The following is a 12776-nucleotide window of genomic DNA, read 5'->3' on the forward strand; positions in this document are numbered from 1 at the left end:
CTAATAAAGATATTTTTAATAGTATTTTATGCACACTTAATCTTTAACCATAACCAAGATGATACCAATATCTTATTTAGGTATGTAACTGATTAAAGAACACTATCTTCTCATAGTAGCAGAACTACTTTATGCTATTGGAAGTATAAAATAACTTCCATAATAGAGTATAACATACTCTAATAGAAGGTGTTATCTCCCAAATTTTATTGTTTTTAACTTTATGTTTTGGCTGTACCACACAATATATGGTATCTTAAATCCCCAAGCTGGGATCGAACCCACACCCCCTGCATTGGTAGTGTGAAGTCTTAACCACTGGACTGTCAGGGAAGTTTGCTATTGCCCAACTTTTAAATCAAAAAACATAATGCCCTCATGTTCTGAATTGTTTTTTGAGTTTTATTTATAAAGAATCCTTGGTATTTAATTGATATTTTAATACTGTAAATACAGAGATCATTACTTTGGGTTTCTCTGATTTTTAACAAAAATTTAAGGCTAACATTATTTAAATATAGAGACACTTAAAGGGATAATAATAATAACTTTTTTTTTTAATTTACAATGATAGGAAACTCAGATATTCATTACTGGTATATATGATGACAGTTCTATATTTTCTCCTATCATCTGTTCTGAGCTAAAGAACATGTTTGGGACCGAAATTTACTATAACAGGCCAACAAGCTGATTCAACAAAAACAGTTCCAGCCAATTAGGAGAAAGGTCCTACAATAACTCTGTGCATGTGTGAATGGGCTCAGTTCTCCATCAGAGGAGCTGTTCACTGTACTCTCTTGACAGATAAAAGGATTCATAAGGAAGCACTACTACTGCTTTTGCTTTCTAGAAAGTCTCCAGAAAAAAATCACTATCTATCACTACTACTTTTTTTAAAAAAAGGTTCTTTTGTATATAGACATTCCTCGCATTCATAGCGGAGAAAAGAATTAGTGTAGTAGAACTATGACATCAGTGTTCTCCTCATTCGTGCCCCCTTCTCCATCCCTGGGACACACTGAAAACTAGAACAAGCAGAATAATAGTTCAAATGTTCTGATTACATGCCTACGAATAGTCATGTTTCATGAATAAAGTACCTTTTAAACATTATTTAAAGCTTCCTTTTGGTTCAAATTTAAGAATGAAAAAATGAGCTCAATAATTATATTCAGTTGTCTTTCAAAAAGAAATTTTTTAAGAGTAGGAAAATCTCCATATCTCTAGAAATATATTCAATAGCTAGAAAAAATAAGCAAGTTAGAATGATTTCCAAGAAAGGTGGTTGGCCTACATTCAAAATGCATCAAATGCTTACAAGACTCTGCCCGCAGTAAGACCATTTATGGTAAAATATGGATTAGTAATTTTATGCATACTAAGTTTTTCACTTAGACAATCACTCACCTGAGTGAGGTCAGGAATGTCACCTTTATCAATGCCAACTTGCTGTGGATTAAAAAAAAAAAGTTACTTAACAGGATTTAAAAAATTAATTTCTTAGATCACCTAGAGTATTAGTTAAAAGCACAGCTCAATCTTGCTAAAAAATAGTTGTTATTATGTACATTAATCTCAGTCTGAATATGTGCTTTTTGTGTAGTTTTCCCATCAACAAAAGAGCAATGATTTTGGCAACAGAGTTAGAAATAACAAATGAACAGAATTTTGCTGAACCTAAAAAAAAGAACTTAAGAAACTGAAATGTAAAAAATTTCCTCCATGGTTAATGGCAACTAGAAGGAAGCTGCTTCAAAAAATGAGGAAACTCTGTATATTAATATGGATATGGCTGTAAGATACATTGTCAAGTTAAAAGCATAATCCCAGTGTATATGGTATACTGTTATTGTATAGTAATGTGGGAAATAATTATGTATTTATTTTGAAGCAGCTTCCTCATCCTATAATTTATTTAACAAGTCACTTATTAATGAACATTTAAGTTGCTTCCCATCTCTTGTCATTGCAAGCAATGCTGCAGGCATCATTTTCCACTTGTGTGGATACATCTGTAGGGCACATTTGTGGAAGTAGAATTACTAGATAAAAGCACATGTGAATTTTTAATCTTGGTAGCTTGGGGAAGGAAGAGAAGGGAGTGAGGGATAGAAAAAGAAAGAGCTAGTAAGAATGCAAATATGGGAATAGATTCACTTTTTTAAGGTCAATCAATGAAGAGGGTATACAGGAGTTCACTATACAACTCTATCAACTCTTTTTATAGGTTTGAAAATTATTCAAAATAAAAAGTTGGGATTAAAATACAAATCGTAACTTTAATTCTCTCATGCTGTATAAATGAGGAAATTGAGGCTTACAGAAAAACGTATCTCTCTGAGAATCGAAGTGTTTTGTTAAGCTGCTGGAAATGTAGAAGCACATGCAGGAAGTGTAAGTGTCAGGCTTCTGCGAAGACAGTATGTCAAACTGGAGAGCGGAAAATCCACATGAGGGACACATATGAGCTAACTTCTTCCTTTTGCCTTCTCTGTATCTCCAAAAAGGTCTTGCAACTTGGCGGTATCGACATTTTGGGATGGTAATTCTTTGTTGGGAGCTATCTGTGTCATCCTTATACTCATATTCTTTCAAATTTTGGAATTATAAATTAAGGCAACTTCACACTTCTGTATATCAATACCTCTTGAGATGATCTATTAAAATACTAATATGAATGAAGTCAGCATGTTTGAAATTAAAGCATTATGTGTGTGTATTAGATGCTCACTCGTGTCCGACTCTTTACCACTCCATGAACTGTAACCCACCAGGTTCCTCTGTCCATGGAGTTCTCCAGGCAAGAATATTAGAGTGGGAAGCTGTTCCCTTCTCAAGAGGATCTTCCCGACCCAGGGATTGAACTTGGGTCATCCGCATTGCAGGCAGATTCTTTACCGTTTGTCCACCAGGGAAACCAAAAGCATTATAGATTCTTAATAATGGAATCACGTAGGTAAAAGGTGATGTGATTCTATTAAATGGGTAACTCTGTTAAAGACATAGTTTAGGAATTCTTTCTTTATTTGCTATTTTTACTGCCCTGAACACTTAACTAAGGGGACAGAGCTGAAGTGTGACTGTATTACAGAAATCTCATCACTTTCTGTCTGTAAGTATTCTGGGAGACATAACTCCTACGAGTTGGTATTTACCTTGGAATCACAAACTAAGAATAACTTAGTTCTATAAAACGGAAGTGTGTTTAGCAGACATGCCTATTACCTGTTAAATAACCATTTTACAAAGTTTGAGCTGTCTGCTTTAGAAGCTTCAGCATAAGAATTCAAAACATGGCAAGTTTTCTGTACTTCAAGCAATTCCCCTGCAAAATGTGGATATGGCCATAGGAACTATGGATATTTCTTTTAATATGATAGACAATCTAATGTTAACATTTGCCAAACAGCCTATAATAAAGTCATATTTCATAAACAACATTGTGGAAGTCTCCCACACATCCTTCAGACAAATGGTGTTAACTACAGGGCAGCTTACCAGGCAGAAGTCCATACAAGGTACCCACACAATCACTTTTCGTAGAAAGAGAAGGGTTGTACATTTGTTGAAAATTCTCTGTATTTAACATTCATAACCAAACCACTAAATATTGGTATTCAGTTAGTGTTTAAATTATGGACAATGTAATTTAAATATGAAAGAGAACACAGCCCCTTGCGATTAATATTTATTCTACTAAAAACAACTTTGTCAATTAGTATCCATTCTGGGCTTTCTTGATGGCTCAGATGGTAAAGAATCTGCCTGTAATGCAGGAGCTGCAGGAGACATGGGCTCGATACGTGGGTCAGGAAGATACCTGGAGAAGGGCATGCAACCCATTCCAGTATTTTTGCCCGGGAAACCCCATAGAGGAGCTTGGTGGGCTACAGTGCATGAGACTGCAGAGTTGGGCATGACTGAGCAACTCACTTTCACTTTTTTTTCATCCAATCTACAAAAAGTCTTAGTCATAAAGTTCGAATAAAACAAAAATACTTAAAACTCTCAAAATGACATCTAATTTCTGTATATCTCCTTCTCAGCAGCTTAAAATGGGTCTGAGATAACATGAGGTTATCGAGACACAAAATAAAATTTTACATGTAAGAATGGAATGAATTGATAATAAGTACTCCTTTTCTCATGAAGACCTTGATCCCAGCCTTTTCATGTTGATTAGAGAAATATATACCTCAAACTGTAACATGTCCAATGCTTTATTTTTCTGATATACACAATATCAGATGATAACACTGGAAAGAATGTGTACCAGGAATTAATTGAACCGTGAAATAATCTTCTGCCCTGGGTGCTTAGGTATCTTTTCACAGGAAAAAGTAGGCAAATTTTACTAGATTATACTGATACTTATGGTTAAATCATGGGAAAATCATATCAAATACAAAAAACTTGTGTAGCAGCAAAAGTTTCAAGCAGTTCTATTTTTCTTAAAGGCCACCAACTTCAATAAACCCATGGAAGTACACATGAATGCTTTAAAGCATTAATTTATACAGCTAATCTTTACCTTTTGTTTTCCATATTATATAATTTTTTAAAAAAAATTCTGATTATAAACTGAACAGGTCTAAGCTCAAAAGATAGCATTCTGCAAGATTATTCTGAACTTGGAATTTGAATGTGACGATTACCATTCCCGTGAATAAATGAAATTTGAAAAATAACACAGGCTAGAGTACTTCTGAAATTACATGTATAAAACTCCTATTATTCCTGTGTTATAGCCTGAAAATGGTGAAAACAGCAAAAACACGGGATAAATGTCCCACGTCCACACCATTTTATTCTTTGCAGATGAGCTTCAGAACCCCTCTCACAAAGTTGAGGGGTTAGCAATCAGTTAGCTGACACGCCAGGGAACCCTTAATTCATCCTGACAAAGGACTGTAGTAAAATGTCATAATCTCCACTATCAGTATGAGTCGATCATTGGATTTCGTAGGAGAAAACACCAATTTATGGATAACTCCAGGAAGAGGACTGTATAGCTACACAGTTACTGTGATTACTTATAAAGAGACATCATTAAGAAACAATTTATAAACTTTATAAAATTAATTATACTTTTTTTCCTTTTTTTCTTGTGTTTAAATCATTTTGACAAAATAATAAAGTAAGAAAGTAAAGAAAAGTATTACATTATTAAAATAATGAAGTAAGAAAGAGTTTATGATTTGTCATTTACATACTGAGAACAATGGACAGACTTTTTATGGGCTTTTTTCTAGGATTCAATACAAAGGAATAACTTTCTTACAATCAAGAAGAGTCATAGGGTGGGATGGAGGAATGAACCACCTTGCAAAGCTGTGAGTGAGCTCAGCATCCACGAAACTTTTATTTGGACACAGAACGATCTGACTGAAATGCAGAAGTATGGAGCACAGATCTGGGTGAGAACCTGGATGAGATGACTTCTGCCCCTAACACGTTGTGACTCTGGCAGAATGTCTTTCCAGATTATGAATTCTACTGTTTATTCCAGATATATGAGTTAATATTACTTACCTCTGCAACTTTTAGAAATTCAGACACGCGTGTCATCCTAGTTAGAAATCGTTTGTAGATTTCCAGAGCATCTTTACATTGTCCTTTCTTCATTTCAAAAAACTTTTCTAGAAGAGGCAGATAAGCATTTCAAAAAGAGTATTATATTCAATCTTCTTCTAAGCTTACCCTGATACTATTACTTACAACTTTAATGTCTGAATTAAAACAACTGGCACTAAAATGTATGCCAAGTATGAAAACACCTGAACAAGGGAGGTTCCAGTAGTTCAAGAAAGGTATTATGTTCTACAGTGTCTCACACAAAACAATTTAAATAATGAAAATACAGTTAAAGTAGAAGAATACATCCATTGTAAGTTTACTTCACGATCTATATACCCTGGTACTCAGTTTCAGAAAACTACCCCAAATTCTTGCTGATAACAATCTCAGAAGTTATGACTGCATCTTACAGCATCTTTATTTTCTTACTAGTTCATTATAAAGCAATAATCTATTTATTATAATCATTTATAAACTTCCCTGAATTAAAGAATTCTTTAAATTGTCTACATTTCATATAAATAACACTTGCTTTTACCGCTCATCAACTAATTCTTTCAAACATTATTCTTTTAGTTATAAAACAGTGGAGTTTCATATTTTCTGGTCTATAATCATATCCTCTTTCTCAATCTTTAACTTTCTAGAGAGAATTACAGAATCCTTTGCTGCCCTTTTCTGCCTCCCAAGACTAGAATTCAGCCATGAATAATAATTACAGTATGAGACTGTATTTTCTCCATACATGTTTTGAAGAAAACTAATATGTTAGCAGTGGTTTCCCTAGCCAATCATTCCTCCATTCATTCAGGGAAAAATTATTGTCATTGCAGACAGAGACACAGTCAGCTGATGTCTACAATAGCTCCCGGGCAACCTTAGATTGTAACTGATGGCTCAGTATATTCATCATTTTATATTTGCAAAACGTATGCTATTTTTATGCTTTCTCACATCTGAAAGTTCTAGATTTCATTCAGCATGTTATTTTACTACCTCAAAAGTATTTTTAATTTTCTTAAGTTGAATAATATATAATTACACAAAGAACTAATTATCAAGGGTAGCTACTCATTACCTTCAGTTGTCAGTCTTTTGGTAATTTTACTTTTTAACATGGATTCAAGAGAAGCAAAAAGACCAAGAAAACAAACGCATAGTGTTTTCTACTTGTTAAGATTTGAGAGGAAAGTGGATCTTTTAAAAAATGACCAAATTTTAGGATACCTTCTTTATCCACCCTACCCTGTGTTCTCAACTAGAGACAGAATTATGTATGGTGCTATACGGGAACAAATCTTTCCAGTTTAAACCTTTGAAAATTAGGACCTATTCTGTACATCTTCCTCAAAACAATTTCTTCTAAGTGTCTTACTTTTTTCTTTAAACTATAATCTGAGTTTATGTCTTTGAATCAGATCTTCAGCGATAACACAAAAAGAGAAATCAAGCTGAATAATCCCAATTTCCTCTTAGAACCAATGCACCAAAATTTTAAGAAATTTTTGTCTCCTCTGTACGCTTTTTAAATTGTTTATATTGTATTATTGTATTTTATTTTTCTTGGTAATTTAGGATTAAGCAACAAAAGAGATTCAATGATGATGGTTTTAGGTTATAATCTCATAAATGTTTCTGTAATAGTGGTAATGACACAGAAAGGCAACAGGTACTGATCAGTGCAAAGCTGAAGTCCTCTTATCCCTTTAGAAACCAGAGAAATTGACACTTTTAACAGAGGGGATGGGCCTAGAAATGCATGTTTTTCTTTCATATTAAAGGTAACACGTTGATTTTCAGTATTTGAAATGATCAAATTCTGACATTTGTAACATGAATCTTTACAAAGTGCTAATAAAGTCCTTTGTCATATTAGTACTGACTTTCACAGAATAACTGTCCTAAGAAAAGGACCAGATGAAAAGGTATCTCATTCCAGTGAAACAAACTGAGACTTTGCATGTGGACTCTTACTAATGACCATTAGTCAGTAAGGGAAGAATCTTCTTATTCATAGGCCAGAGCAATAAAATGCTTGCAAATATCTGCACCACCATAGATTCCAATTTAGATACAGAGAATTGGTCATGAAGTCCTTGACTGAAACTCACCTATAATATAAAGTTAATTGCCAACACCATTTAGTAAACAAACACAAACAGACGTGTCTCAAAACACTCAGGATACTGAGTGTAGTTTTTATCTTCTAGAGTGTTACTTTTACAAGACCAAGTTGACAACAATGATGAATGAAGACCATTCAATGCCAGAGTGTACAACTACCACTTTTGAGAACTCAGGTCTCTAATTTTAAAAGGTACAAATCCTCTTTTCTGCTCCTAATCACAGCCAAGAGACCTCCTTTTTCTAATTAAATAAAAATATTTATTGAAGTGTTATTATTTTAAGGAGAAAATGTATGTTTAGTATAATCTTTGAAAAAAGTCAACATAAAGCTAAGCGGCATTGAAGGAAGGAACTGTTCAAGACAAAAACAGAATAGAGTCATGTGACTTAATATCTTTAATTGCTAAATCAATCATAAAGGCAGAAACAGAAGCGGGGATGAAAGGGGGTACCCTGGGGAGAGAGGATGAGAATGAATCATTTCTGACTGGCATGGATTTTAGTAAATGGGCAACTCAAACAGAGTTTCAAACTGAGGTTTCAGGTTTAGAAGACTAATTATTATAACTAATTATAATTATTAGAAACAGAAACAGGGAGGTTAAGAAGGACAAATTTGAGAGCTGTTTCAGAGACTGCCAAGTTTTAGGTAAGAACATAGTATCTGGGACTTCCCTGATGGTCTAATGGTTAAGAATCTGCCTTGCAACGCAGAGGACGTGGGTTCAATCCCTGGTTGGGGAACTAAGATGCCATATGCCACAGCGCAACTAAGCCCACATGCCATAATTACTGAGTTCCTGCACCACAACTACTGAGCTCGTGCGCCACAACTAGAGAATCTGTGCGCCGCAATGAAATCGTGTGTGCCACAACGAAGACCCAACACAGCCAGATTTTTTAAAATTCCATAAAAAAGAACATGGTTCAGTTCAGTTCAGTTGCTCAGTAGTGTCCGACTCTTTGCGACCCCATGAACTGCAGCACGCCAGGCCTCCCTGTCCATCACCAACTCCCGGAGTTCACCCAGACTCACGTCCATCGAGTCGGTGATGCCATCCAGCCATCTCATCCTCTGTCGTCCCCTTTTCCTCCTGCCCCCAATCCCTCCCAGCATCAGAGTCTTTTCCAATGAGTCAACTCTTTGCATGAGGTGGCCAAAGTACTGCAGTTTCAGCTTTAGCATCATTCATTCCAAAGAAATCCCAGGGCTGATCTCCTTCAGAATGGACTGGTTGGATCTCCTTGCAGTCCAAGGGACTCTCAAGAGTCTTCTCCAACACCACAGTTCAAAAACATCAAATCTTCAGCGCTCAGCTTTCTTCACAGTCCAACTCTCACATCCATATATGACTACTGGAAAAACCATAGCCTTGACTAGATAGACATTTGTTGGCAAAGTAATGTCTCTCTACTTTTTAATATGCTATCTAGATTGGTCATAACTCTCCTTCCAAGGAGTAGTGAATAGTGAGTGAAGTCACTCAGTCGTGTCTGACCCTTTGCGACCCCATGGACAGTAGCCTACCAGGCTCTGCCGTCCATGGGATTTTCCAGGCAAGAATACTGGAGTGGGCTGCCATTTCCTTCTCCAGGGGATCTTCCCAACCAAGGGATCGAACCTGGGTCTCCTGCATTGCAGACAAACGCTTTACCATCTGAGCCACCAGGGACATATTACTCCAAGGAGTAAGTGTCTTTTAATTTCATGGCTGCAATCACCATCTGCAGTGATTTTGGAGCCCCCCAAAATAAAGTCTGACACTGTTTCCATTGTTTCCCCATCTATTTGCCATGAAGTGATGGGATTAGATGCCATGATCTTAGTTTTCTGAATGTTAAGCTTTAAGCCAATTTTTTCACTCTCCTCTTTCACTTTCATCAAGAGGCTTTTTAGTTCCTCTTCACTTTCTGCCATAAGGGTGGTATCATCTGCATATCTGAGATTATTGATATTTCTTCCTGCAATTTTGATTCTAGCTTGTACTTCTTCCAGCCCAGCATTTCTCATAATACTCTGCATGTAAGTTAAATAAGCAGGGTGACAATATACAGCCTTGACATACTCCTTTTCCTATTTGGAACCAGTCTGTTGTTCCATGTCCAGTTCTAACTGTTGCTTCCTGACCTGCATATAGGTTTCTCAAGAAGTAGGTCAGGTGGTCTGGTATTCCCATCTCTTTCAGAATTTTCCACAGTTTCTTGTGATCCACACAGTCAAAGGCTTTGGCATAGTCAAGAAAGCGGAAATAGATGTTTTTCTGGAACTCTCTAGCTTTTTTGGTCATCCAGCAGATGATGGCAATTTGATTTCTGGTTCCTATGCCTTTTCTAAAACCAGCTTGAACATCTGGAAGTTCACGGTTCACATATTGCTGAAGCCTGGCTTGGAGAATTTTGAGCATTACTTTACTAGCGTATCTAAATTTAAATGTCAACATATCGGTAGACATGCAAAACTGAAGCTCAGGAGGAAGGGAAGAACTGAAAGAATAGATGTAAGACTCATCATAATGAAGATAAACATTTTTCCGTGAAGAGCATACAGAAAAAGCCAAATAGTACATGGCTGAAAATGAACTTCAGCAAAAGCTCACATTTATGAGCCATAAAGAAGAGAATTAAGATCAGTCAGAAAAAGTGGCTGGCAAAAATCTTACTTGGCTTGCTGACAAACTCTCCCACCTGAAATAAAAGTGATGTGATTTTGAACGGCAAACCACAGGTAGGAATTTTTCCCCACAAAAGGCAAAGCCTCCCAGGGCCCTGTATTCGACAGTCACTGGTACGCCCGAGTCCATTCTTTTTCTATCCTCGTGAGAAGCCAGGATGGCAAATTCAGCTCTGCACATTAGACAGACTTTGGGGCAATCTGGAAGGGGAAACTGAGGCAGCAGCAGGCTTCCTGTACCCGTCCAGTTTTCTCTTATAGCAAGTGATAAGCTCCTGGGAGGGTAGACATCTTCCTCAGCACTCCACTGCCATACTCCAGCTTCCTGGGCTTTGAGGGTAATGATTGCAGTCACAGCCACTGGCTCTGACTCCCTAAATCCCTGGATTACAGCATCCAGGGTCACTTCTCCAGCTTTCCAGTTTGCAAGGCAGCCGAGGCAGTTTCAGCACACCTTAAAGGAGTGACCCAGAAGCAGCAGCTTCCCTAGGGCACAGGAACTTATTACTTCAGAAGCATCTCCCAAGGCTGAGCCCAGAACCAGTTCCTGCAGGCTTCCAGCAATTACATGAGGATCCAACTCCTTGTTTGGAATCCTCTTCTGTTTAGAATACAGAGTGGTTTCTGTTTCTGGCATAGACACAATATTCCGCACTGAACTGGCTTTAGAACTCAGACCCTCAAAAACAAAGGGGGGGAGTCTGGGATCAGATATGCAACCTGACTGAATTTGAAGGCAGAGATGACCACCTGCAACTAGAGGAGAAATGGATTAGTGGAATCCGTGCTGCAGAGGAGAAAAATAATTATTTAAATTATGGCCTGTGGTTTTATGAAATGAGCACCTTAGAATGAAGCTTATCAGAACAAGCAGCGGCTGGGAGAGAACCATGATGAGAATGAGGCAGATGGAACGGTGGGGAGGGCGCCTGCTTCTGACTCCACCCGAGAGCTTAAAAAGGAAAATGACAACACAGGATTTAAAATGATTGGCTCAAGGCTCCAGTCAGACTATGGTACTCCATGCTGCCCTGCAATAATCTTATCCTTGCAGTCACAGGGCTGTCATCGCTAAAGTCAGAGTCTAATCTTGTGAGTTGCTGAATTATAACATGTGTGGCTAAATTAAATTTCTAGCCTCAGTGTGGTCTCCTTTGTGAACGTTAGGGCTCTTATTGAGAAAGAAAAGTACTTGGTAGATTCAAACCAAAATGAGCTACCTTTGCTGGAAAAATCTTTTCCTTCTCATTCTGAAGATGTTGGTCCTGCCTTGCTTGGAGATTCTATAATCACCTTCCACATGCGTGCTAAGGCACTTTAGTCGTGTCCAACTCTTTGTGACCCTATGGACTGTAGCCCACCAGGTTCCTCTGTCCATGGGATTCTCCAGGCAATAATACTGGAGTGGGTTGCCATTTCCTCCTCCAGGGGATCTTCCTGACCCAGGGATCAAACCTGCATCTGTCTCCTGCATTGGCAGTCGAGTTCTTTACCACCAGTGCCACCTGGGAAGCCCACCTGCCACAGGGAAATAAAAATTCTCCTTATGCCCCATCCCTCTACTTCTTACTCTTTTCCCCTCGCCAACTGCTTCGATTCAGAGAATGAGGTGTAGAACCCAGCAATCCAGCCTGCCCTCGGGAGACAAGTACAAAGTCTGCCTCAAGAGGAAAAAACCATACATACTAAAAGCAGTGCAAGACTGTCCACGATCATGTTGGCAGTAGGGTTGCCAGATAAGATACATGACCCTGAGTTAAATTTAAATTGTAAAAAAATAATTTTTAACATAAGTAGCTCCCAGATATTCTAGGGGACTTACTTATAGATGCTGGATGCTTGGGGCTGGTGCACTGGGATGACCCAGAGGGATGGTACGGGGAGGGAGGAGGGAGGAGGGTTCAGGATGGGGAACACATGTAAACCTGTGGCGGATTCATGTTGATATATGGCAAAACCAATACAATATTGTAAAGTTAAAAAAAAAAAAAAGCTTACTCATGCTGATCTGAAAACAAACTGAACTAGATGTCTTGTATTCTTTTTCCTCCTGAATTGGACAATAATAATTGATATAAGTCTAGAAAAACCAAACAAATTCTCAAGTTCTGAGCAGGAAAGAAGGACCCCTACATTTTCTTTTGTGTTGTCACTGATAACTCATCAATGTGAGTGAACAGGCCAAAAATCACCGAATACTGGCCTGAGCATTCATGAGTAGCTCTAACACAGTGGTTCCCAAATGGAATTCCCAGAGATCAGTGGTAACGGTACCTTTCAAGCCCTTCCTATACACGCAAATTCTCAGGCCCTACCCTAGACCTACTGAATTAGATGTGTATACATGAGTGCTCTGCTGCTGCTGCTGCATGCATGCTCAGTCATGTCCAAAGCTGTG

The 12776-nt window shown here is 37.6% G+C and overlaps 1 protein-coding gene across 5 annotated transcripts in view; it reads right to left on the reverse strand.

Moving 5' to 3' along the window:
* Window positions 1-12776, reverse strand: part of SNAP91 (synaptosomal-associated protein, 91kDa) — a 168523-nt gene that overhangs the window by 88499 nt on the left and 67248 nt on the right. For all 5 annotated transcript variants that reach the window (XM_010861747.1, XM_010861746.1, XM_010861745.1 and 2 more), the window contains exons 7-8: window positions 5536-5642; window positions 1411-1452 (exon numbers count right to left, since the gene is read on the reverse strand). In XM_010861747.1, coding sequence (XP_010860049.1) covers window positions 1411-1452; window positions 5536-5642 — 149 coding nt within the window. The remainder of the gene's footprint in view (window positions 1-1410; window positions 1453-5535; window positions 5643-12776) is intronic.

The sequence above is a fragment of the Bison bison genome, unplaced genomic scaffold (assembly GCF_000754665.1).
Source record: "Bison bison bison isolate TAMUID 2011002044 unplaced genomic scaffold, Bison_UMD1.0 scf7180017864473, whole genome shotgun sequence".
NCBI lineage: Eukaryota > Metazoa > Chordata > Mammalia > Artiodactyla > Bovidae > Bison > Bison bison.